Genomic DNA, 27,112 nt, shown 5'->3' with positions numbered 1-27,112 from the left:
ATTTAATTTGTGCCATTAGCCTTATAATTAATTGTTAAAATGGGTGATATTTTTGAGTTTAATATTAAATAATAAAATTGTCATTTATACTGGCTGACCTGACAGATGCCTGTAGTTCATAATAAAATAAATCTCAGGGTAGAATTTCGTAAAACCGTCTTATTCTTAGCCGCGAGCTGCGAGTAGTCGCAAAAGGAATATTCCTACCAAATTTCAAGTCTCGACGCCTTATGGTTCCAGAGATATTGTGATGAGTCTATACATAGGGGGAAATCTCTTATATAATATATCGAATATATATAAAATTCTCGTGTCCCGGTGTTTGTTACCAAACTCCTCCGAATCCACATATCGGGTATGTCTGGGAATCGGCCAACATCTTTTTTCATACCCCTATATATTGGGACCCACCCCCAAATATTTATATTGACGAAATTTTTTATTTTTTTTTCTATTATTATTCAGCATAAAAAAATACATTTTCTAATTTCCACCCGTCTACGATCAGCACCTATTTTTGTATCGCGATTTTTATATTACTCTGTTCCAACCGCAAGAGGGTTGCAAGATGGCAATCGAATATAATAATTATTGTAGTACAATAAATTTTATGTACAATATATTCGGTAGATCTGAGAATCGGTTGTCATCTATTTTGTATACCCCAATTATTTTCATTATTTGATTTTTTTTTATTACTCTAAATTATAAATACAACGTTTGATGGGTCAATGTAGGTAGATGTATACTCACTGGCGACGACTCCAGTGTCGGCTGCAGAGTGGGCGCGACCCCTCACAAGTGCAGCATACATATACAACAGGAACACCATGCTGCCAATATACAGGTATAGGTAGAAACCCTGCAGACAATATTGCAAACAATTAAACGAATATATTTATATACATTATACAAATAATTTAAGTTTTCTTTAGTGTTAATTCCGCCAATATTTGGCATCGCCATAAATCTGGCACGAGACTTTTGGCGAGACAACACGTCCTGAGGATGCCTCGTGTAGAGGCGAAACACGTGTCGAATTGTTTAAAAACAAATATTGGCGGAATTAACACTAAAGAAAACTTAAATCATTTGTATAATTATGGATTTCCGCAAAGTAACGCCTAATTCCAAAAAATATTTTTATACGCCAAAATTACGCTAAGATAATTTGTTATGTATTTAAAGTGATAATCCTCAGTTCTAAGATTAATACACAAATAAAATTCGAAAACAAAATTTTATGAACGATGAACGGGACTCGAACCCACGACCTCTGGCGTTCCGTGCGAGTGCTCTTCCAACTGAGCTAACCGTTCGAGTGACGTATCGTAATAAAATCTTGTATGCCCTTGTTCAACTCTCAGGTTGTGGCTTAGTCTACAGGATCTACTTCACAGTTGATAACCTGCGGGCACCGTCCATAAAATTTTGTTTTCAATTTTTATTTGAATACACTAAGAGTCTATTTAGGAAAATTTGAGTAAAAAAGGATTATCTGAGTACATAAATTAAATTTAAAATAACTGATATGATATATTCGTCCATACTAAAAATTAAACAAAAAGCACACACGCACATATACACATATATACTTACTCAAACTCACACACACACACACACATTTAGATATACACACAAAGACAACACAGAATCTTGAGTAGGTAAACTAACTTTTTTTATGAAAATAAGGGACAAGACGAGCAGGACGTTTAGCTGATGGTTATATTGCTTTGAAATAATATAGCATACATAAAAACAAGGCTGAATTGAAACTTCTTGGTGCACAATATTGGTAATGCCAACGATAATATCGAAAATATTACACGTATGAGGGGGAAATTCTAGAATTTAATATGTTAAGCGTTTTCCGATCAGCAATTCGAAGCGTGATCTCAAATAAGATATGCGAAATTCTCACATTCTCGTTCACTCTTAAAGGGGTTCATGTGTGTGATTTGGTACACTAAAAGATTATATTTGCAGTCGAATATATAATATGATGTACAGTAGAAACTCGATTAACCCGACTAATTGATGTCGAGAGGCATTCGGATAGTCGAAAGTATGAAGAAAAGTGGGTTTTGCGCATATGTAGTACACAATGTTGTGATTATAAAGAAGTGTGTCTGTACTTATGTATACACGCAAGAAGTTGTACTCCTTTGGCCTAACAAAGGGAAAAACCTCAAAATTATTTATTCCTCGTGTTATTCTACGTTTGTAGAAAGAACAATATTGTTAAAATCTTCCAACGATGGCTTTGACAATTAATTAAACAACGAATACGGCTGTACGGGCTTGAACTCTTTGCCTGTCCTAATAATGGACGAAGAAAACCAAAAAAAAAACGAATGTCGCAAACGTCAGAAAATTTTAGGAACCAACTTCGACCTGTTACTTTTGTGTTACAGTGATGCGCACGCATCTTAAAATTTTACTCTCATCATTTCTTCATAACGCGCCTTAAATAGTATAACTTCTAAACCAAGTATATCAATACATTAAGTAGTTATTTAGGGATACATTAATCAACATACGATGTATACACTTATTTATGTACGTACATTTATTTGAAATATGCATATTATAATATGTACGTTTATAGATATGTATAATTTACTTAAACACAATGTATTTCGTAATTTTCATTTGGTAATTATGAAATAAAATTATAAATTTAATTTGTTTTAAGATATTTTTCCTATTATCGTGCGCAAAGTTCGATTTTGCGCATGCATTTGCGTTCGCAAAGTACCACTTCCCACATGTTGACACGAGCGTGCGGGAATGTTTGAAAATAATTATAGTGGTCGAACTTTGCGCAACTTCGCTCGTGCGGGAGCGACTTACTTTGCGCACTTGTATCGTTATGTACTATAGTAATTGTCATTTGACATAAGCTACTTTTTCTTCATTGCTAACTTTATCACGAATTCGTTTCAGCTGTTGTTAGCTTAAAGTATCACGCTGTTTGTTTTTCAAACCGCTTGAGAGCTGTTTCCAAGGCATTTAGTGCTTCATCATGAGATGGTTCTGCATCAAGACACACATTCACATAGGATGGTGTAATGTCAGTTTCGATACGTTAATGCTTGCATAAATTTGACTTGTAGGTATTAATAGGCGGCGGTTGGTAGTCTGGATAATCGCGAATCCGTATAACTGGGGGCGGATAATCATAATAAGTTTCTACTGAATAGATCATTTCTGCAGTTAATTTGTATCTTCTATAATTATTATGTTACCCGCAATGCGTATATTCCGGTATAACTTACAATGCCTAGACAATATACAGGTGGCCGAGAAGTTGACGTCCAAAGCTAAAATTTGAAAATTTGGTATATACGAATCACCCCTATGTATGTTCTACGATTTTGCGTAGTTTAGGAGATAATATTTTTTTTTTCCCTTTTATCCGCTTTTTTTACCTAATTGAGGTTTAGGACTTTTTTCTAATTTTTTAACACTTTTAGTTAATTTTATTGTTGATAATTATATACTACAGTTGCAGTAACCACATAAGAAACTGAATAGCTTAGAGTTTAGACAATGCGGAACTAGTTTAGAATTGAGTCGTAAGTTCAAGATAACTGCTCCAGCTAAATTCATTAAAATGTTCAAGGTATCAAAAAGAAATGAGCCATGAGGGAGCCTATGGCTTCTAACTATCTTTAAAAACTTCTCAGAACATTCTCCAATAAAATGAGCCAAATTCAAATTTTAGCTTTGGACGTCAACTTCTCGGCCCTCCTGTATATTACAATGCCAAAAACTTTCTTGCAAATGTATGAAATTTTGTTCATTTTATATCTCGCCTAGGAATTAAATACAATACCCGATACGTTATATTATGTGTATAAATAGATGAGAAACAAAATGATTTTTTGAGCATGGCGTCGCCGCCACAAGAACCAAACATTTAAACAAAAATTTGTTACTTTTTTACAAAGTCAATTAAACTTTATTCAATTAGGCCTAAACTAAGCCCTTTTGAATCGTCACTACAAATATTTCTTTTAAATTACTGAATCTACCATATGTCCCTAAAAAGTTGAGCTCGTGAGAAGAACATTCAAGAAACTCAACGGCCACTCTTTACAATCAAATAGAGTATTTTACAATGGCTGTAATTATTATTATTATTTTGTAAAAGTAATATGCAGAAAAGAACATTTTGTGATAGGAACTAAATATGTCATAATGATAAAATAAAATATTACGATTTTTTTCCAAATAACGATGACTATTTATTGAATAAACATTTATTTTCATTAAATACAAAAATTTACGAATTTATTTCAAATCGTGACTACTTAATTCGTTTAATCAGTGACTTCGGTAATTCGATGTTGCCTCTGAGGACGGTATTACTGTGACAAACGACGCGTCGCCACGGTTTGCGTCGCCACGGCTTGCGTCGCCACGCCAGATATCGGTTTTACGTGCGGCTATAGATGTTTCACATCAAAAGTAATAAAGAATTAACTGTATAAATATAAATCATCGTATATTGGATGCATCAACCTTTAGAGCTTGAACTTATTGTTTGTGCAAGGATGCTTCGTGAACATGATGGTCGTGATTGCTGTCACAATTAGTAATTGCACTCAACAAATACAATGATTTGAATTGATTGAAACTAATAGCTAACTTCAAACTAATAGGTAACTAATATTTCTAGGATTAGTCTACTTAATATGAAACCAACTATTGTTAATTTGTAAATCAATACTATGTTGTTTTCGGAAATACATATGAAAGAATAATAAAATACTTCACATATATAAATAGAGAATAGAAAAAGTTTACCAGAAGATACCTCTATCGAGAATTGTTTGCAAACTACTTTATTGGATTTAGAAAAGTACCGGATGAACCTTTGATACAATTAACTATCTAGGAGAAGATTAATTAAATAAAAGTAGTTTGAGAGAGGTTTGTGGGGTCTTTTATCGAATACCCAACGGGAAGATTCGTATTAGATATGTCTTGACTGGTTGAAACTGGCATTTCCAGGACAAAACGACATACCTATACTTCCTTACCTTCAAAAACAGCGCGTACACCTTCCTTTTTTTTAATGAAAATAAGGGACGGGACAAGCAGGACGTTGAGTTAATGGTAATTGATACGCCCTGCAGTGCAGTGCCGCTCATGATTATTGAAATCACAATGCTTACACATTACTGCTTCACGGCAGAAATAGGCACCGTTGTGGTACCCATAATCAAGCATCCTGTTCAAAGGAGCCTCCCACTGGTAAAAGGCCTTAAAGGCCGGCAACGCTCTTGTGATTCCTCTGGTGTTGCAAGAGAATGTGGGCGGCAGTGATCACTTAACACCAGGTGACCCGTACGCTCGTTTGTCCTCCTTTTCCATAAATAAATAAATAATAAATAAAAACTATAATTGTAAATAAGCCACTAAAACCATTTTTTATATATATAAAGACGACGTGCATTTTATATTTTTCATATTATGTACAATATAATTTAATACGATTTTAATGAGACAAAACGTTGGAATTTTAACTTTTAGGCCACAGTAGAACATACCTACGTAATTCGAATTAATGAATATTTAAATAAGTGTTCAGTTTTTGCATGATTTTATTTTTGCCGCACTTTCTCTATTTGTATCGGAGTAAACGAAAGCCCACCATCACTGTTTACTGGGCGGCCAGGTGTTAAATAAATATTGAAATAAAAAAACAATGCGTTATTTGTGCAATATAAGTTGCCAGCGGTTTAGGCATGAATATGTTGATTTCATGTTTTTAATTGCAGATCCATTGGTCAATAAAATAAAGACATAGAACCGTTCCATGATGATTTTAAAACCAATCTTTGGAATTATTTTCTATCGAGCCGATTTTGTACAATTATGTATCGAGTTCAGTCACTGTCTTGGAAATATGGTGAATAATAAAATATATTGTAATAGAACAAATAGTTTGTCTTAAAAAACTTTTACTTAAATAACATCAATTTCAACAAAATTAGGTCTAGTCAGCCTCTTAAGCTTGATAGAAGACAAATTGTAATATTTAAGATATGAACATACCCTATTCCAAAGCAAAATAAATAATTTCATTTCATTTCGCGCTTTAGGCATGCAATAATATAATCTCTATCGAAAGATTTAAATTGATGATTGATTGAGGTGATATTGAAACAAAAAAATGTGCTTTTTTCTCATTACGTTGAGCGGAGCGTGGGGAGTACCGCAAGCCCCTCCCTACTTGCTCAAGGTCGCTGGCATTAAGGATCTATATATTTGACGACCTGTATATCCGAGTGGTTAGCAATCCTACCTACTAAGCTAGGGGTCCCGGGTTCGAATCCCGGTAGGTGCAAGCATTTATATTATGAATATGGATGTTTGTTTCCGAGTCATGGATGTTTATATGTATTTATGTATGTTTAAGTAAGTATATTGTATTAAATATCCTTGTAGTTGTCTTGTAACCCATAACACAGGCTATATGCTTAATTTGGAGCAAGATAATTTGTGTTAAGGTGTGTCAATATTATTATTATTATATACTATACTAAGACTTTGCCCAGGCTTTACTTAAGAGAAACTTAGCTAAGTGTAAGCTTAGCATAATCTTTGATTTCGTTTCTGTAGATGACAACCTTAACTATGGTGAGCTTAAGCAAATTGATTTACCAGTATTAATGAAATCTTGTTTTTTCAAACTCAACACACGAATCGAAAAAACTATCAAACGAAGTGGTGGCACCAATCTTATTCTTAATATTATTATAATTTTTGTGATTATTTTTACTACATTATCTCTTTAAATTTTATTAATTGTATATTGTAGGGTCATTTAGGTATTTGGTTAGGTTAGGCTTTACGTTGGCCAACTTAAGTGTAATTAAGTAATTATTGATGTATGTTAGTTTATAATAATAATTATAAAACGAAAGCCCTGGAATATTTGCATGTCTGTCAAGACGAAACATGTGCCTACTCTTAAATTTATAACAACTTTACTTGTAAATGTTTCTAGGAAATAAAGAACTTTGTCTTTGAAAGACAACCCAATGCAATGCCAAGTTTGCGTTTTATCACACTCTGCTAAGGTTTTACTTAAGGAAAGTCAAAGCAAATTTGTTTTAGTAGTCACTTGAACGCTAAAGTTATGCTGTAAGTTCAGCATAACTTTAGCTGTCACTACGTTCGCCAGTGGGAGACACCTTTGCACTAGATGCCGGCTTGATTATGGGTACCACAACGGCGCCTATTTCTGCCGTGAAGCAGTAATGTGTAAGCATTACTGTGTTTCGGTCTGAAGGGCGCCGTAGCTAGTGAAATTACTGGGCAAATGAGACTTAACATCTTATGTCTCAAGGTGCCGAGGGCAGTTGTAGTGCCGCCCAGAATTATTGGGTTTTTCAAGAATGCATTGTAATGGGCAGGACGTATCAATTACCATCAGCTGAACGTCCTGCTCGTCTCGCCCCCTTATTATCATAAAAAAAAAAAAAGTAAGTAAAGTCTGAGCAAAGTCTAAGTACGCTCTATAGATCTCATGCTTTAGTGTCACCTTAATTACCTCATGTTCGAAGTAAATCCATCGAACAGCATTATATAACAAATATTGCTTAGTAGATAAAATTAATTATTTATAACCATGTGTTGCCTTCAGTAAGGCAGTACGCGTGTAAGCAGTGATCAGGCCGGTCCCAGTTACCATTTAACCATTCGTATATAACCACAGTAAAGAACCACGTACTCCCCATTAGAACAATTAATTATAGTTAATTAACAACTGTCATAGATTAGTTTAGTACCTTAAGTAAATAAAAATTATTAACATAAATACCAATATGTTATTCTGAACTTTTATTTAGTATTTTTCGTTTTTGTCTTTAACTAATTTGTCACATACTTACTGTACTGTTAATAGTATTCCTTTTAATTGGCGTATCTTTTCTGTATTATTTTTAATATACTCTTTTCATTTTGTTAGCTGTAAGGAAACATAAATAAATATATATATACCCCTAAGTACGCCACTTTCTGTCTCACTTACCTCATAAAAAGATGGTGGTATGTATGTTGAGATCACCTCAGCCATCGGGAACGCGATTCCCATCACGACGAGCAGTTTTCCGTACAGTGCCGACAGTGTGGTCGCAAACGCTTCACTCCTAGAAATAACGAATTCATTTGAACGTGTCTAAATATACTTGCTAATCATATTGCCAAACAAATTTCAAGCTCTAAAGGTTGTTAAATCCAACATACGATAATTTATATTTATACAGTGCACAATTCATATATTGGATATAGCACCTTACAAACTAATTTGATATGTTTATTACAGCCATTGTAAACTACTCTATTTGATTGAAAAGAGTGGGAGTTGAGTTTCTTGTATATTCTTCTGCCGAGCTCTACGTATTATAAGTTAACACAAATAAGCGAATTGACGGGAATAATTACCAACTTAATAATGAATTACTTGAAAATTTATTACGAATTAAACTTTGTCCCATAATAAGTGGAAGTTATTGAGGAAATTTATTAATATTTACACGCGTTTTCATCTTATTTAAAGAATAATTTACTTATTATTGTTATTGTTTTTACATAACTTATGTAGTGCATCAATAGACCACTATAGGGTTCATGCGATGGTAGGTAATTCTCTAACACTCGGACAGTTAGCTCAGTTGGAAGAGCACTCGCTCGGAACGCGAGAGTTCGTTCGACTCCCGCATCGTTCATAAAATTTTAGTTACAAATTTAATTTAAACAACAAAGACGCCTATTACATAAAATATTATGTTATTAATTAAAAATCTCGGGCGTTCCCGTGAAACGTGCTCTCTTATCAGACTCGTTAGCACGTGAGAAGGGATTCATTATCTTCCTTCAAGGAATCTTAAGTCTTACAGCACACAAGAGACGGTTCAATATCGCGTCATACGTAATAAGCTGTGTTTCAGTGAAGTAATCTGTTTTAATAATACAAGAATAAGCTTTTATCGTTTCTTTCCCGTGTTCGTCAAGGGCCTGCCCTTCGTGCACGTTGATCAACGTAGCATTATAAACACTTACTTTATTTATGGGCTGTCGTTTCTTTTAATCATAAATATGGCCTGAAATGGAAGAAGCTGTTTCGTAATAATTTATCATCTAATTTGACAAGACTTGATGCAAAATTTTACCGCAAGCTTGCCATAATTGTGATTTATTTCACTTCATTCTCTGTCTTTATATTTCTAACCAAAATAAAATAGACATGATAAATTATTAAGAATTGTATTATTTATGTATTTATAAAGCTTATTACATAATATATTAGCGAACACAATACACATTCACATAAACACTTACTCACACAAACACACACATACACACACCCACACGTTACTAGTTTTAAGTAGTTTTGTCGACTAAAAGAAAGTCCCAACCAAAAGAAACTTTTGAATTTGAATTTATTTTCTTTTATTTTTTTTGTAACAACGATGTTTATATTTTGAAGTGAAAAATTCTTTAGCTGCGTTGAGCACTTTTCTTGGGATTGATATAAAATGTTAAACTCGCGTCAGGACACGTGACCTGATTGTAAATTCGTAAGACAGTCGTTGAATTTATAGATGAAAGTTGATTTATCTGAGAGATAAACTTTTTTACCACCATTATTACCTTACCATTCCAAAATATTCAAAAATGCACAACGTTAATGTTCAAATTTCCACTTCTGCTGGCACTCTCGGAGTGCAACCCGTATTTATTTATTATCGACACACTTTTTCACAAATTATCTTAACTATACAAGACGTACATATACATCAACCACAACATAATTTTTTTCTCAGTGGGTAGAGTTTTTTGGATTTTCGAGCTATCTAAATGATATTACTTTTTTGGGCGGATCCCTAATAGAATTTCCAAAATAATGGTAATCTTAGTTACTCCATATACTATATGCTATCTTTCTTTACCAGCGGGAGGCTCCTTTGCACGGGATACCGGCTAGATTATGGGTACCACATCGGCGCCTATTTCTGCCATGAAGCATCTATGTGTAAGCATTATTATGTTTCGGTCTGAAGGGCGTCGTAGCTAGTGAAATTACTGGGCAAATGAGTAATAAGGCGCAATTGTAGAATCGCTCAGAGTTTTTGGGTTTTTAAAGAATCCTGAGCGGCACTGCATTGTAATAGGCAGGGCGTATCAATTACCATCAGTTGAGCGTCCTGCTTGTCTCGTCCCGTATTGGCTTAAAAAATGCTATCTGTCAGCGACAGTCATGTCAGAAATGCTCCATTTTGGACAGTAGCCCGAACATACATATGCATTTAGTAAATAGCTCTAATATTTATTTAAAAAAAATATTATGATGAAGATATGACTGTGATGTGTATATAGAAGAACAATTTATTGTGAACATAATCCAATACTGTCGCATATCAATTCACTGCGAAGTCGATAGGACAGGCTCCCAAGGACATCCCAAGTCACTAAATAATCCCGCGCCAATTTTTGTAGACCCGCGAGAATTAACCTCACCGTCAATAAATTGGGTTTATGTTCGGTAAGTTACAGAGCTGGATGTGTCTTCGTGTCTGGTTAGAAGCCCCCTAGAGTGCGGGCCCCTCGGTTGCCATGACAACGGCGTGTTATTAGCTCTCATCATCCAATGTATACCTTGACAACATACGTAGCTACACAATAGGACGGGACCTGGTTTCGAGAGGTGCTCCTTGCGTTGTTCCACTTTTAACTTACCGAGTTGAATGAACGCTCTTGAATTCAAATTATTCTGCACGCTGTTAGGATTCATACAGGGATTCATACAATCTTTTGTACTCGTTCATCTCGCAATTGTGGACTGGTTAGAAACAGATAATGTGTATGATTCATTCACATTATATACGGATTTATATTGTGATTATGGCAATTTAAATTCAAATTCAAATATTTTTTTCAAAATAGGATTCAAAATACTTATTGAACGTAGAAAACTACCACCATTTAAAATAGACTGCCTCAGACTTGAGAAGAACGTAATGTCCGCTTCATTTCCAGTCTTAAAGGTATGATTAAGAAAATTATTTAAATGTTATAATAACCTTTCCCACACAAAAGTTTTTAGCAATTCTTTTAAATTCCGTAACACAATTGTTTTGTACATTTTCTGTGATCAAATTGTAAAAGCATATAACATCGCCCAATAAAATACTTACTAACTTGACTTAACCGAGTAGTAGGTATAACAAGTTTATGTTTGTTCTTCGTGCTAACATTATGGTTGTCACAGTTTCTAGCAAATTCCTTAATGTGTCTGTACATAGACACTATCAAGAATCAACTTAGAACATTATCAAGAATATATTGAGAATCAACAGTCAAAATTTTTATTTCTTGTTGAATTGAATTCATTAAAATCACAATTTTTCTGATATTTACATTATATTCAAATGTATATATTGTATATAACGCAATGTCCCTTTAATCAGCTACTCAGAAGATATCCAACAAAAAGCAATTAACATATTCCAGAATAGACCCAAGAGGGTATACCTATTACCCTACTCTTGAAGAAAATTTCGCTATTGCAAAGACGTTCTATTTCCTTTGCCAGAAGCCAGTAACTATTGTCTAAGCATCTCTTTTGTTCCATTGTCGTTGTAATGTGTGGGGCTTAGATTTAGCACCTATTTATCGGAGAGTATTACGGAGTCATAAAGTATTTATGTTAAGCTTCGCACTGACTGATGATAAATTAATGCTTTCTCAACATCGAGGACGGAAGATTTGGAAACATCAACAACAAATATACCTTTCATAAAAATAGTTACTCAAATAATGTTTTATTTGGTAAATGGCAGAATTATATCCAAATTCAAATAAAAAAAAAACTTTATTCACTGTAAAACTTTATAAGTTACTAGCTGACCCAGTAAACGTTGTATTGCCGATATTAAAATCGCGATACAAAAGTAACTGTTGATCGTAGATGGGTGAAAATTTGAAGTTGTATGTATTTAAACTTAAATATTTAAATTTATTAACTATAACTCATAATCAAACAATTTTGAAAAAAAATGTCAAAAAAAATCAAAAAAAAATTTGCGTGGACCACCCTTAATATTTAGGGGGATGAAAAATAGATGTTGTCCGATTCTCAGACACTAAATATGCACTCATAATTTCATGAGAATCGGTCAAGCCGTTTCGGAGGAGTTCAAAGTTTAACACCATGACATGAGAATTTTATATACTAGATTTAGTGCAAGTCAGAATGGAGTACATAAGTTACAACAATATTCAAATGAGTATAACAATATTCATTTACAAAATTTAGAAACCTTAATTCCAACTATCTATATCATTCAAATAATCTTTCACATTATAATAGGCCTTAGATGTTAATTTATTTTTTACGATACATTAATTTTTTAATAGGTAATATTTTAAATCATTTGGGAGTTTATTACAAAATATAACAATATTGCTGTTTTACCATTAATTTAGAATTGATGTCAGGTTATTCGGTTGTCTCGAAAATTAATTGTGTAGAAATTATTTCAAAATACTATGAAATGAAATGAAATATATAATAATTAAATATAACAAAAATCGAGACTACAAGATTTTATAACGATACGTCACTCGAACGGTTGGCTCAGTTGGTTAGAGCACCGGTACGGTACACCGGAGCGTGGGTTTGAGTCCCGCATCGTTCATAAAATTTTGTGTTTCAAATTTTATTTGTGTATTAATCCTAGAAGTGAGGGTTATCACTTTAAAAAAAACATAACAAATTGTTTAGATTATACATACTGTTAAATTTTTGATAGATACTAAATGCTCCAAGTGTGAAAGAAGATGTCGTGATAAATATTGAGAAAGGAATGCTGAAATGGTTTGGATATGAGGAGTGAATAAGTGGAGAAAGAATGACTTATCACATATATAAGACAAGTATGTGTGGGCAAGTTGGTCGCGGGAGACCTCGTAGAACATTCGTCGACCAAATTAGGGGAACAGTTGAAAAAAGTAAGGTCCCGGAATCGGCGAGCATGTATGAAAAGAGTAATGAATGTAGAAATGGCAATCTATTGTCTCTGCCTACCCCGACGGGAAACAAGGCGCAAGTGTGTGTGTTTTACATACTAGATGCCTGGTAGATATGATAAAAAATTCTTTTATCATAAATGATGAATATTAGGTTTAAAAAAAAAATTTCAAATAATATACACTTATAAAATATGTAATAAATATTTTTAAAAGATTCGACAGTAAGTATTGCTTTTCATTATCATGAAGATTTTTCTTATCTACATCACTGCTTTGCTTAGAGTATTTTCGCAATGAAAATGTACTCCGAATAAAACAACAATAATCTGCGTAAGATCTGATTCAGGCATGGGTAATATCATATTCATAATAAAAAATTCAAACGTTTCCAAAGTATTCACACAAAAATCAATTTATTTTCTGCTAAGTCATAAAAAGTACATAGTTATGCGTTATTTTATTCAGAGTATTAAAATGTTATAGCTTTGCGCGGCAGGCTGGGGTTCTTACCTTTTTTCATAATAATTATTTTAATAACATGAAGGTTTATATCATAAATTATATTTAAAATCTGTAGTAGGCTGATAGATAATAAGAGTGGGAGTAACATCAGTGGGAGGCTCCTTTGCACAGGATGGCGGCTAGATTATGGGTACCACAACGGCGCCTATTTCTGCCGTGAAGCAGTAATGTGTTAGCATTGCTGTGTTTCGGTCTGAAGGGTGTCGTAGCTAGTGCAATTACTGGGCAAATGAGACTTAACATCTTATGTCTCAGGTGACGAGAGCAGTTGTAGTGCCGTTCAGAATAATTAGGGTTTTTCAAGAATCCTGAGCGGCTCTGCATTGTAATGGGCAGGGCGTATCAATCACAATCAGCTGAACGTCATTCTCGTCTCGTCCCTTATTTTTGATGATCATATATCAAATATATACTTAGTAAAGAGTAGTTTTAAATTCAATGACTTGAATTTAGTAATTAGTGGATCTTCCCATAACACAAGACGGCATTTTAATGTTGTACCTATATCAAATTGTAAGAAATTCTGTCAACCATAAACGCGTGCGTACCGTTTTCGTATCGAGAAGGCGACTACGACCAAAGAAGCCAATTGCCCCCATTTAGTCGATTCATTTTCGGCGCGCTAGTGACATATCTACCTCTTTTTATACTATAATAACATTGACACCACCACGTTATACTTACAACGTATTATACTACAGAGTAGTTTTAAATTCAATCTACGAGTAATATATAAATAAATTATTAAAAGTCTCGTGCCAGATTTTGGCGAGACGGCGCGTCCTGGGGATGCCTCGTGTAGAGGCGAAACACGTGTCGAATTGTCTTAAAAAACAAATATTGGCGGAATTAACACTAAATAAAACTTAAATCATCTGTAAAATTATTATAAGACATTTTGAGAATTATCATAATTATCTATGAAAAATATAAAACGTAATACTAATTAGGGCTCATTTCTCACATTTTATTGGAATACTTTATAATAAAACTTGTTCTCACCCACTTCGCTGGGCGAATTTTAAAAGGAAGGATGTTGGAATTCAAAAAATAAGTATCTATAAACCATCTAGGAAAAATTTCGCATCGAATGGTGCGATATGTTTCATGTCGATACAATCAGTGGCTTAGGCGTGTTTGAGCCTCAAACAAAGACGATTTTCATTATATATATTCATCAGATTAATCTAATTGTACTTTAGATAATAATTAGGTAGATTTTTATTATGAGTAGCTATGCCGTCTTTTATAATGTACACAGGCAAACATATACTTTTAAATTCACACCGCACACCACCGTAATAACATTTTATTTTATCCTGATACTTTAAAGGCCTTCAATTAGAGCGCGATTTAACGGAAAATGCAATTTCGCTGGAGTGCGAACTTTGCTCTGAGTTTGTAGGGATGGGGGAAATCTATCGATAAATTATATTTACGATTCTGCACAGCGTGTAAGTTGTATTGAAAACCTACATACTTACAATGTGGACAAATATGGTATCTTGCAAAGATTTAATTTAAGAACGTAAAGACACGGATAAATACAAAAAACTAAAATATTTGATAGTGGTTGAAAATTTTAATTTCTTAATATAGTTTAACGTCTATAACGTCTTCAAATTAACTTTATGAGTAAGATACAATACAATGAATTGACCATAACTAATTCAGGGGATAAAATTTGGTGTTGTAGCTACAATCTCTCATCCACATAATATAAATAAATCAATAATATTGGCACACTTTTACACAGATTATCTTGCCCCAAACTAGGCATAGCCTGTACTATGGGTGCAAAGACAACGATTTATTTTTACAATATTATACTTACTTAAACATACATTAATACATATAAACATCCATGACTCGGAAACAAACATCCATACTCATCATATAAATGTTTACACCGACCGGGATTCGAACCCGGGACCTCTAGCTCAATAGGCAGGTTCACTAACCACTGGGCTGCATGGGTCGTCAATGCTTAATTAAATACCACTTATTAGCTAAATAATCAATGAAATCATTACCGAGCGAAGAATGTGAATTATTTCTTCCGGTACACGTACACAAAGCGCTTCAATTTTAAGGTTTTTTACTGCAATACAAAATTTTTACGAGTGCCTCGTTGAGATATATCGATAATAGAATATTAGCGAATTATAGCATAGAAAAATAGCAAAACCATATAAAATAGTCAGCCAATACTTGTCAAATAAAACAGAATATAGGAGTTGTATACTTATAGTTCGAAAGAGCTTCTGAAAAACAATCTAGTACCCATTAAAAAACCATATCTTCACTCTGTCAAACAGTGCCAAGAACATAAAAGAATGAGCATGAACATCAGTACATTTGTGGTTGGATGAGATATAATATTTTCTGTGCTCTTTGAAGATATCAATTGAAAACATTCATTACAGGTAAGTATTTTTTTATGAAAATGGAGGACAAATGAGCATACGTTTATCCATTATCATTATTATTATTATTTACACATTATCGTGCAACACCAGAGGAATCACAGGAGCGTTGCCGGCCTTTAAGGAAGGGGAGCGCGCTTTTTTTGAAGGTACCCATGTCGTATCATCCCGGAAACACCGCACAAGGAAGCTCATTACGCCAACATGTTTGTAGTACGTGATAGTACGTATAGTAAGAAAGCTCCTTGAAAACCGCACTGTGAAGGACCGCCACACATCCAGATGGTGGTGATGATCTCCTAATTTGTGGCGTGTCGTGCGATGGTCGAATTCAGTGGCAGGAATCAGGTGAAACAGCTCTTCGACACACTCCCCGTGATAAATGCGGTAGATTATAATTGATAATTTATACCAGTGGGAGGTTCCTTTGCACAGGATGCCGGCTAGATTATGGGTGCCACAACGGCGCCTATTTCTGCCGTGAAGCAGTAATGTGTAAGCATCTCTGTGTTTCGGTCTGAAGGGCGCCGTAGCTAGTGAAATTACTGGGCAAATGAGACTGAACATCTTATGTCTCAAGGTGACGAGCGCAATTTTAGTGCCGCTCAGAATTTTTGAGTTTTTCAAGAATCCTGAGCGGCACTGCATTGTAATGGGCAGGGCGTATTAATTAGCATCAGCTGAACGTCCTGCTCGTCTCGTCCCTTATTATCATAAAAAAAAATAAAAAAAATAGAAGACACACAATAAAGCGACATCTATAAGTAGCGCTAAGTGATCCAGTCGTTCACAGAGCACTGGGTCCCAGAAAATTCGAGCAGCTCTGCGATGCAAGCCGTTAGATGGATCGCCTAGTACTAACGGCAATTCAATTTAATCGGTTTAATATATCGAGAATCTGGCTGGATTTTGTCAGAAATCTCACTGAAAATATCGATAAGTGTGTAGACACACGTCTTCACTAAGCACACGGCCGAGTCGACGACACAACCTCATTTCGATATATATTATGATCATTTTAAAGTACCTATTTATTACCATAAATCTATTTTAATTTGTTTCAGTTTTGAGTAAGAGATGATAAAAAAAATCAGTTAAAAAAAAGAAGCACGCATTAAACAATTTTTAATATGAAAACTTCATTCTATAACGATGTAAAGTCTAATTGAATTGAGCCAGTTTCATTTATTTTTAATATGAAAGACAAGCAAGTACTTAAAATTAATTATAATTTAAGCCTTAGCTTTATTCCTTTTTATCGTAAATTACGTTAAAAATTCCATGACATACAGGCCAGGCAAATATTAAGTCTATTATAATAACTTAAATATAAATAAGCATCTATAAAATGAATTCATGAAATGAGGTTTTGTTAAGACTGCTTGCGGAGGCGTCTTCTGCCGGGTCGTTTCCTTTCCGCAAATATGTGCGACGGGAACGATAGCTGGCCCATGCGTCGACTCGTGAACGACTGCTGCTTGTGATGCCTGATTGGCCATTCATATTTACACAGTTTATTCTTTATTGCTTTTTTATGAAGTATTTTAACTTTGAACTCGATTCATATATTGGACTACACCTTACGAACTAATTTTATGAATATTACAGCTATTGTAAAACACTTTTTTTTTATTATTATTGAACCAACAGCACACAAAAATTAAACTAATAACAAAAATATTATGCGATGGCCGACTGCCAATTACAGGTTCACACTATTTATGGTATAACATATAACGCTCTAATTAAACTATGATTAAATCAAAATAAAAAATAAAAAATTAACTAATAAATATAAAGGTGTGTATGAGTGTATGAGTGTATGTGTGTATGAGTGTATGTGCGTATGAGTGTATGTGCGTATGTCTTAAGTCGTTTTCAACTCTTCGATTACAGTATATTTAAAATGATTTCCTTTTTGAAAGAGCTTTTAGTATGGACGAATATATCTGTTGGTAAGAAATGTTTATTACAGCAGCTAAGGGTACGGCAGACCACCGAATTCTGTGTAGTCTTGTACGCTTATTCGGGATTCTAAATTGCATGAATGAAGATGTAAGTTCGGGGCAGTCAATTTTGTTGTTGCACACGTCATACAGAAATAACATATCTAGTAAAGTTCGCCGGTCTTTTAATTGCATTAATTTATGGTGGCTACAGGATTCCTCATAACTAGAACCATAATGCTGAAGGCGATATTCTAATACCTTTACAAATTTTGATTGTATATTCTCTATTTCATCGATATATATATTCTATAGTATGGGTTCCAGATATTACAGCAGTATTCTAAGACGCTACAAAGATATGAGAAATAAAGAACTTTTATACACTCTAAACCTGAAAAAGGTTGACTTACACGTATAACGAAACCTAGATTCCTGTAAGCTTTTTCAGTTATTGCAGCAATATGATCTGACATTGACATTTTTGTATCAAACACTATTCCTAAGTCCCTAATGCTATTCGTTCGTGTTAAAGGAACATCAAGTAATGTGTATTGGTATTCTAATTTATTTCTTTTTCGCGTAAAGGTGATTTGAAAACATTTAGTTACATTGACTCCAATACGGTTGTCATGATAATAGTCACACAGTCTGATTAAATCACTCTGAAGGTTTATTGAATCTATTTCAGTCTTAATGCGAGCGTAAATTTTAGTGTCGTCAGCATACATAAGAAACTTAGCAAACTGGAAACAGTCGCCAATATCATATAAATAAGATAAATATAGTAATGGTCCCAAAATTGACCCTTGCGGAACTTCCAGAAGGAACATCCACAAGATCAGAACGATGCCCAGCTAAGACCACAGCTTGCGAACGATTGTACAGGTAAGACTCCATCCAACGAAGAAGATCACCACGAATCCCTAGTTCCTGCAACTTGCGTAAAAGTATAATATGGTCGACTCTATCAAACGCCTTCTCAAAATCAGTATAAATTACGTCAATTTGATAACCATCATCCATTCCACGCTGAACGTAATTAGTAAAAACAGCAAGATTGGTATTAGTGGAGCGACCATGTATGAAACCATGCTGCTCTAGAGGTAAGTGACGAATGATTATGGGGTACAGGTAATTGTGTGCTACCCTTTCCATTAATTTACCTAACGTATTAAGTATTGATATAGGCCTATAATTTTCAACAGATGCTTTAGACCCTTTTTTATGTATTGGTACAATATTAGCAGTTTTCCATATTTTTGGGAAATATCCTTCAAGAAAGCAGCGATTAAAAATTAGTGTTATAGGCGCTGATATTGATGCAGAACAAGCGACCAGAAAGCTTGGTGGAATTTTTTCACAACCCGGGCCTTTTGATGTATCAAGAGTTTTTAGTAATTTTTTCAATCGTAAGTTGAATATTGCTGATTGTATCATGACAAATAGACCGTTCCTCTGAAAAAACTTTATATTGCGATGCAGGTGAAATAAAATTTTTGAAGAAGAAATCATTAAAAGCATTACAAATATCATATTAATTTGAGATAGTCTCATCTTTATAAATCACGCCAGGGTAAGCAGATTTATTATTTCTTTTGGATTTAACATAAGTCCAGATTAATTTAGGTGTAGATTTTATTTTATCCTCAGAGTTCCTAATATATTCTGAATAGCAACTTTTTTCAACGTTTTTAACACGCCGACGTAATTTAGAAAAGGAAGCATAGTCGTTCGGATTATTGTATTTTTTCCATAGATGATGATATTTTGCTTTCTCTTTTATTATATTTATGAGAGCCTTAGTGTACCACATAGGATATGTGTAAGTGTGCAAAACAGTTTTATGAGGTACAAATTAATTGATTTAAATTAATTGATTTGAAAGAGTGGCCGTTGAGTTTTTTGTATGTTCTTCTTCATATTAATGATGACGATTCGCTTAGCTTATTCGCGAAGCGCTTAGCTTAGTAAAGTTCATTATTTGACTTTGACTTTGACTTCGTTAACAGGCGACATTAACATTTATAAACAGACCAACCCATATCTGCTGTTTCGACAAAACACTTAGTTAATAGACCTGCCTTGTTAAACTAATTAAAGTGAGCCCACAGGATCAAGACATCTGTCAAGAGAGAAATACGAACTTGTCGTAAACCACAAAGTAACTGTCATATTAATGGAACTTGGACAACTCTATTAGACGTAACAAGGGATGAGAAATGCTATTAGACATTCTAGTAATATCGTTACTGGCGAACTACGAATATTTTCCTGATATTTCTAGACCTTGCAAACTTATTTGAGATATAATAAGTAATGAATAAGGATGTTTTACAGATAAAGAATGAATTTATGGCGTTATGTTTATCCTTCACTAACTCTGTTGTCCTAAAATCGTTATTGAAGTAATAACTTCTTATTGTAGCCTTGTAGGGTAAACTACTTCGTAACGTAACGCGTTACGGCGCCATTCTATCTGGCCTCCCTTTCTTACACGCATACGGCAGCGGTAGGCAGGCTCCTCATCTCTCACTCTAACTTTTATAGGATTAAATAATGATACTAATAATGTACATACACAAAATTCAAATGTACATACATTTTTATATAATAACAGGACAATCCACTCATGCCGCAGGAGGAATTTTTAGAACATTTACCAGTGGGAGCCTCCCACTCCCTTTGCGCAGGAAGCCGGCTATATTATGGGTACCACAACAGCGCCAATTTCTGCCGTGAAGCAGTAATGTGTAAACATTACTGTGTATCGGTCTGAAGGGCGCCGTACCTAGTGAAATTACTGGGCAAATGAGACTTAACATCTTATGTCTCAAGGTGACGAGCGTAATTGTAGTGCCGCTCAGAATTTTTGGGGTTTTTCAAGAACCCTGAGCGGCTTTGCATTGTTATGGGTACGGCATATCAATTGCCATCAGCTGAACGTCCTGCTCGTCTCGTCCCTTATTTTCATAAAAAAGGCCATTCATAAATGTCAAACTCGAAGCAGTGCAGTTAAAAATTCGTCCAAGAATTATCTACATCTTTTCAATCCACTCCATACCTTTTTCGTTTAAAATTCAAATATGCGAATTCCATCACGATATTATCAATATACATAGGCTGCACTAAAAGTATCGGGAATGGAATATTTCCACTGTTCCTGTCATATTTAAATCTTTTTAATTGAAAACTCCTTAGTTTTAAAAATCGAAAACCAATTATTTATTTAAAAAAAGAACCTCGGTCTTGTCACAAGGTCTTCTCAAACTTGTTTAGTCGTTTAGAAAATGGAATTGACTCAAGAAAATTCTAGAGCGATGATTTATTATGACTTTCGAAGTGGTTTAACACAAAAACAGTGTGTTGACCGGATGAATTCTGCATTTGGTGATGAAGCCCCATCCAAAACCACAATTTATCGCTGGTTTACTGAATTTTAACGTGGACGTGTCAAGCTCAGTGATGATCCCCGTCAAGGTCGTCCAAATACTACAGTCACCAAAAAAAGAGTTTGGGTGTTCGAAAATGAGTTAAAGCCAACAAAAATTGTTCGTTCACGGAGTGTTGCAAAAAAAAATGGTGGCCATGTTTGTCTCCAAAACCGGTCATGTTGCGACTATTCTTCTTGAGGAACAAAGAACGGTTAATGCAGAATGGTATGCTAGCATTTGTTTGCCACAGGTCGTTTCTGAACTCCGTAAAGAGAACTGCAACCGCCGCATCATCCTCCATCACGACATTGCGAGTTCTCACACCGCGCACACAACAATAGAGTTTTTAGAGCAAGAAAACATAGAATTATTAGACCATCCGCCGTACAGCCCCAACCTAAGCCCTAATGATTTCTATACTTTCCCTAAACTAAAGAATAAATTGCGTGGTCAGAGATTTTCATCACCTGAAGAAGCTGTGGACGCCTACAAAACGGCCATTTTTGAGACCCCAACTTCCGAATGGAATGGTTGCTTCAATGATTGGTTCCATCGTATGGAAAAATGTGCCAAATTTCGCGGAGAATACTTCGAAAAGCAATTTATACATTTTTAAATAATAATGTTGTGTCACTTCCTTGATTCCTGAAATTTTCAGTCGTACCTTAATGGAATTTAGCTGGAAGTACTGAGTCAAATAGCTCTTGGAAAATGTTCGTTAGGCACGTGCGAGAAATGTCTCTCATGCTATAAGTTTAAGCTTCAAACATGAAATGAATTGAAACAACAGAAAAAAAGCTATTTCACAATAGCCTTACCGTTTGCATGCCTGTTAAATTATAAGTCCCAAAAAAACTCATGTATCAAAATTGATTTTTAAACGGGACCAAACTGAAAGTTTTGATCCACATAAAACAAGTGAATTGGGAAACTTTTTAAAGTCACTTGAATTATAAAAGTCTTACTTTCAATCGTAAATAGCAATGAAAACTATAACGATACAACACATAAATTGTACTACTTTATATACAACAATAACTAACGTGCAGTAAAAGCCACAAATCCACTGAATATACCGGCGGGTGTAAAAAACGAGTACATACAAATATAAATTTGCGAGTCGGATGCTTTACTGGCTAAGGTTTTATAGGGGTTAGCTTTGATGGTACCGGTTTATCTTCTCGTATCGTATATTTTTCAACTAATATAAACCTTTAAAACTCTCTTTACGAATAAACATAAAGGACTTCCCACGCATAACTATAAAAGACTTTCCAAAGATATTGGTCGGTTTAAGATCTTTTATTAATGGATCAAGCCCGGGGCACCTACCGTACGTGATCATGGTGTAATTTTTTGAAATTTGTGTAAGCCGTTATTTTCCACAAGTGATGTGCTATACAGCTATGATGCGATATGAAATATGAGGCATAGATGGTGATGTAAAGCCGTGCGTATAAATTACGTGCGGAAAACTATTGAACATAGGCTTATAGCGAGCATGACGGCTCGCTGTCGGTTTTTGAGACCGCATCAAAGGAGAGGAGCTCATGTCATTCGCTCGAGCGGAGTTGGGACGATTATTGTTTTGGCAAAGAATATGTAATAGTACAAGTACAGAAGTCTTACTCCGCAAAATCAATAAAAGAAATAGGGACTCTTGCGGCCATACAATAAGGTGTAATTCAGAACGCACAGCGCTATTAGCCTACATTTTTATATACCTAGAAGTTGCCTCTATTTCTATCGCGTGACTCTTACCTCTTCTGACGACATTAGGGTTGTCTTCTTTACCTAAAACGGTACCTACCTACTATAAGGTAAGGTCGACATATAAAAATAGCTCAGTTTTTTGGCTCTACAATTGCGCTCGCTTCCTTGAGACATAAGATGTTTTGTATAATTTGCCCTGTACTTTCACTAGCTACGGCACGCTTCAGACCGAAATACAATAATGCTTACACATACTGCTTCACGGCAGAAATAGGCGCCGTCATGGTACCCGTAATCTAGCCGACATCAACTAACACCGAAATGACCAATCCGTGTTTACGTTACCAGTGGGAGGCTCCTTTGCACAGGATGCCGGCTAGATTATGGTTACCACAACGGCGCCTATTTCTGCCGTGAAGCAGTAATGTGTAAGCATTACTGTGTTTCGGTGTGAAGGGCGCCGTAGCTAGTGCAATTATTGGTCAAATGAGACTTAATATCTTGTCTCAAGGTGACGGGCGCAGTTGTAGTGCCGCTCAGAATTTTTGGGGCTTTTCAAGAATCCTGAGCGGAACTGCATTGTAATGGGCAGGGCGTATCAATTACCATCAGCTGAACGCCTTGCTCGTCTTGTTTTCATAAAAAAAAATAACAAAAAAAAACGTTTCTAAACGGAGGCTAGTTGTCCGTGAATTTATTAATAAGATATTCCTACCAGACTAAAACGAACAAAACCTTTTTAGTTAGTGTAGTGCTAGTGAATTAGTGTAATATAATATAAAAAGAGTGATATTTTAAAAGACACATCAAAGTGACTTCCCCTTAATAGAGACATTAATAAATGTGTTAATGGATACATTCATAGTTCAATCTATCTAGCAGTTTAAGTTAAAGTAGAATTACTTATTAGTCTAAGTTAAAGCTAGATTGTAATGGAAGTGAGGCAACATTATTATTTTAATTGCATCTGTGATGTTACTAGGATTCTTCTTGTCTCCTTTTCGGATAATTTTTCGTGCACCAGCAATTTCACATAACAACGACTTTGCATTTTCGATTTCTTCTTCACTATACCACGCACAACATATCTGCACTATGCTAAGTTCGTCCATAACATCGCACTTATTCTGTATAAAGCACAACAGTTTGTTGATAGTGATGTTACACTCACACGACATGTTTCGTAAAGTTTTACATAATACGAAAACGAGAGATGATTTGCAGGTACAGGGTAGCTCGACAGGTAATCACGTAAAAAAGTTCAAGAATTGTGTGCGCGTGCGTAATGTGTGGCTGACCCAACACGACTCTATGTATCTATATATCTAATATTATAATAACTATACGAGTATTATTATGTTCCTTAAAGGAAAAAAAATAGTAGATTGTCAGCCGAGGGTCGAAAGAATTAATTCCCGAGGTATTTAGACGCCCGAGCGCACCGAGGTCGGCTATAGTCCGAGTAGGAACTGATACTTTTACCCGAGTTAAACACTCTACTTTTCATTTCGAATATGAGGAAAATAAAACTAGTTGTTTATCTAAGCACAGATTAGTATCCCGCCAATGTATGTCGACTTTTTAAATTTCAAATATGGAACTTAGTTACCACGTTATTGTTGCGGTTTATTCCGCTCAAAGAAGTTTGCGCTAAGTTCACGCTGGCTGCTTAGAAAGTCACATGGCCGCAACATTTTTTTTTTAATTAGTTCTGTTTTACATAAAACTCTTCACAGCAGTTCTATTTTTAACGTTCATTCCGGCCGTTAGATGGGAAGTAATTTGTATGAGTTTTTCCCTCTTTATGGAGGGAAGCAGCATTTTCCACCCAATAATCAGATTAAAACAACATTACTTTCCGAGTATGAGAAATGAAAAAGATATTCCTACCATCATTCTAAACAAACCTTGTACCAGTCTAAGGGCCGATTTTTCAATCTTCAGATAAACCACCAGATAACTATCGAGAGAATAAAATTAACTTACTGTTTATCTAACGATTAAAAGTTTTGAATTTTCCAATCGCTTTTTACCTAAAGAATAGTTGTCTGTGGTATTGTCGAAGCAACTTCACACTTCATACGTGCAAGCGAGATGGACATATATATTATTTAACGCATAAGACAGAGAAAGGTCAAATGATGCTTGTTTGACATTAGACATTTATCACAACAATTAATAACAACAAACCTCTAATTCACTCATTTATTTGTTCAATTTATTTCAATTTAAAATTGTTTTCGTTGTTGTTGAGGAAATGGATTTCTTCTTCAATCGCGAAGTCGTCAATTGTCTCAAAAATATCTATTATATTATAATTTCTACTATATTATTAGTTATAACATAAATTACGTGTGTAGTCGTCAAAAGATGATAGTTATTAGATCTTTTGACATGATCATAGATAATACAGTTATAACTAGAGAATGACTTATCTACAAATATAGCCTAAAAAACTTATAAACACGTCCTTATTATCCCACCGATAGCTCTTAACCGGCTCCCAAAGGGGCCGATAAATATAATCACCCGATATAGTCTTAATTCGTTCGAGAACTTCTATCTGCCTGTTGAAAAATTCGAAATTGCGCTATCCGTCGAATTTCTCTTATCTAGTTGTTTAACTGAGGATTGAAAAATCGGCCCTAAGTCTACTCGCTATAACTATTAAATCCTTTAATTTTTATGAGGCATCTCCACTACCAATAATTTACATTATAATATGTGAACATGAAGTTGCATGAATTATGAAATAAAATTCCGTTGTAATCTTGAGCAGAAGTACACTTTGGTACAATGCTGGCAAGCAGCCAAACTAACTTCAGACACAACGTACCCACCAAGGGATTTGCAAATAATTTATAGGTAGTACTTACGAACCCTCACAAACAAAAAGAATAAATTATATTGGAGTTTTCCTTATTGCCTTCTAAAACACGCCAAGGATTTTTGCTCTCAACAAAAACTATACACGCACTAATAATTTTGCGTGTTCGATATTTGAAACATGATTTTTTTACCCGACTACGACAAAGAATGGGTTATTCAAATTCAAATATTTTTATTCAACACTAGCTGACCCAGCAAACGTTGTATTGCCATCATAGTTAACAACTGAAGTTAATCTACCAACTATAGGTAGCTAAAATTAAGTTTGTTTTTTACCTCTTGAGAAATTTAGACAGAATATACAAAGATTCTAATCAGTTATTCATTTTAAACATAAAAAAGTTATTCATTTTCAATTTGATGTCTGAATGACGGAGGACACATCAAAGGAAAACCAAAATGTGTGTGTGTTTTTTTTAATTCCGAACATTTTCATATTTATTCACCTTTTAAACCTTCTCTGGACTTCCACAAATAATTCAAGACCAAAGTTAGCCCAATCGGTCCAGCCGTTCTCGACTTTTAGCGAGACTAACGAACAGCAATTCATTTTTATATATATAGATAGATAGATGGGATGTGACATCACTTATTGAAAGTCAAAAACTACCACCCAATCCAAAATTAATGCCTCACTTGAGAAGAATGGGCGCAACAAACTCAGCGGGCTTTTTTTTTCATAAAAAAAATATGTTTACAAAGTAATATTGTACAATCAAACTTATTAATTAATAGCCTGAGGGTGGTCGCTCCATTCACAATCTGCGGTATCATTAAGAAAGTCGTTTATGTTATAGTAGGTTCAACTTACCACACAAACTTTTTGTAACAATTCTTTTGAATGAGATAATACTTTTGTTTTGAGCATTTTCTGGAATCTTGTGACTCTTGTGAAAAGACTTACTAACTCGACTTTGCCGAGTAGTAGGCATAACAAGTTTATGTTTGTTCCTGGTGTAAAAATTATGGTTATGACAGTTTCTAGCAAATTCACTTATGTGCGTATGAACATACATTATATTATCAAGAATATATTGAGAAGCAACAGTCAAGATGTTAATTTCTTTGAATTTTGCTCTCAATGATTCTTTAGGATCTAGGTTATAAATAACGCGAATAGCCCTCTTCTGCA

At 34.6% G+C, this 27,112-nt stretch overlaps 1 protein-coding gene and 1 non-coding gene across 4 annotated transcripts in view; one reads left to right on the top strand and one right to left on the bottom strand.

The window, feature by feature from the left end:
* The window catches only part of LOC126973796 (proton channel OtopLc-like), a 107,767-nt gene that overhangs the window by 23,647 nt on the left and 57,008 nt on the right, over nt 1–27,112 (bottom strand). For all 3 annotated transcript variants that reach the window (XM_050821118.1, XM_050821119.1, XM_050821120.1), the window contains exons 5-6: nt 8,048–8,165; nt 754–862 (exon numbers count right to left, since the gene is read on the bottom strand). In XM_050821118.1, coding sequence (XP_050677075.1) covers nt 754–862; nt 8,048–8,165 — 227 coding nt within the window. The remainder of the gene's footprint in view (nt 1–753; nt 863–8,047; nt 8,166–27,112) is intronic.
* On the top strand, nt 12,645–12,716 carry Trnat-ggu (transfer RNA threonine (anticodon GGU)). Its single transcript has one exon. It is a non-coding gene; the product is annotated as a tRNA-Thr (tRNA).

Source organism: Leptidea sinapis, chromosome 30 (genome assembly GCF_905404315.1).
Source record: "Leptidea sinapis chromosome 30, ilLepSina1.1, whole genome shotgun sequence".
Lineage (NCBI taxonomy): Eukaryota > Metazoa > Arthropoda > Insecta > Lepidoptera > Pieridae > Leptidea > Leptidea sinapis.
This window is presented reverse-complemented; position numbering and strand designations above follow the sequence as displayed.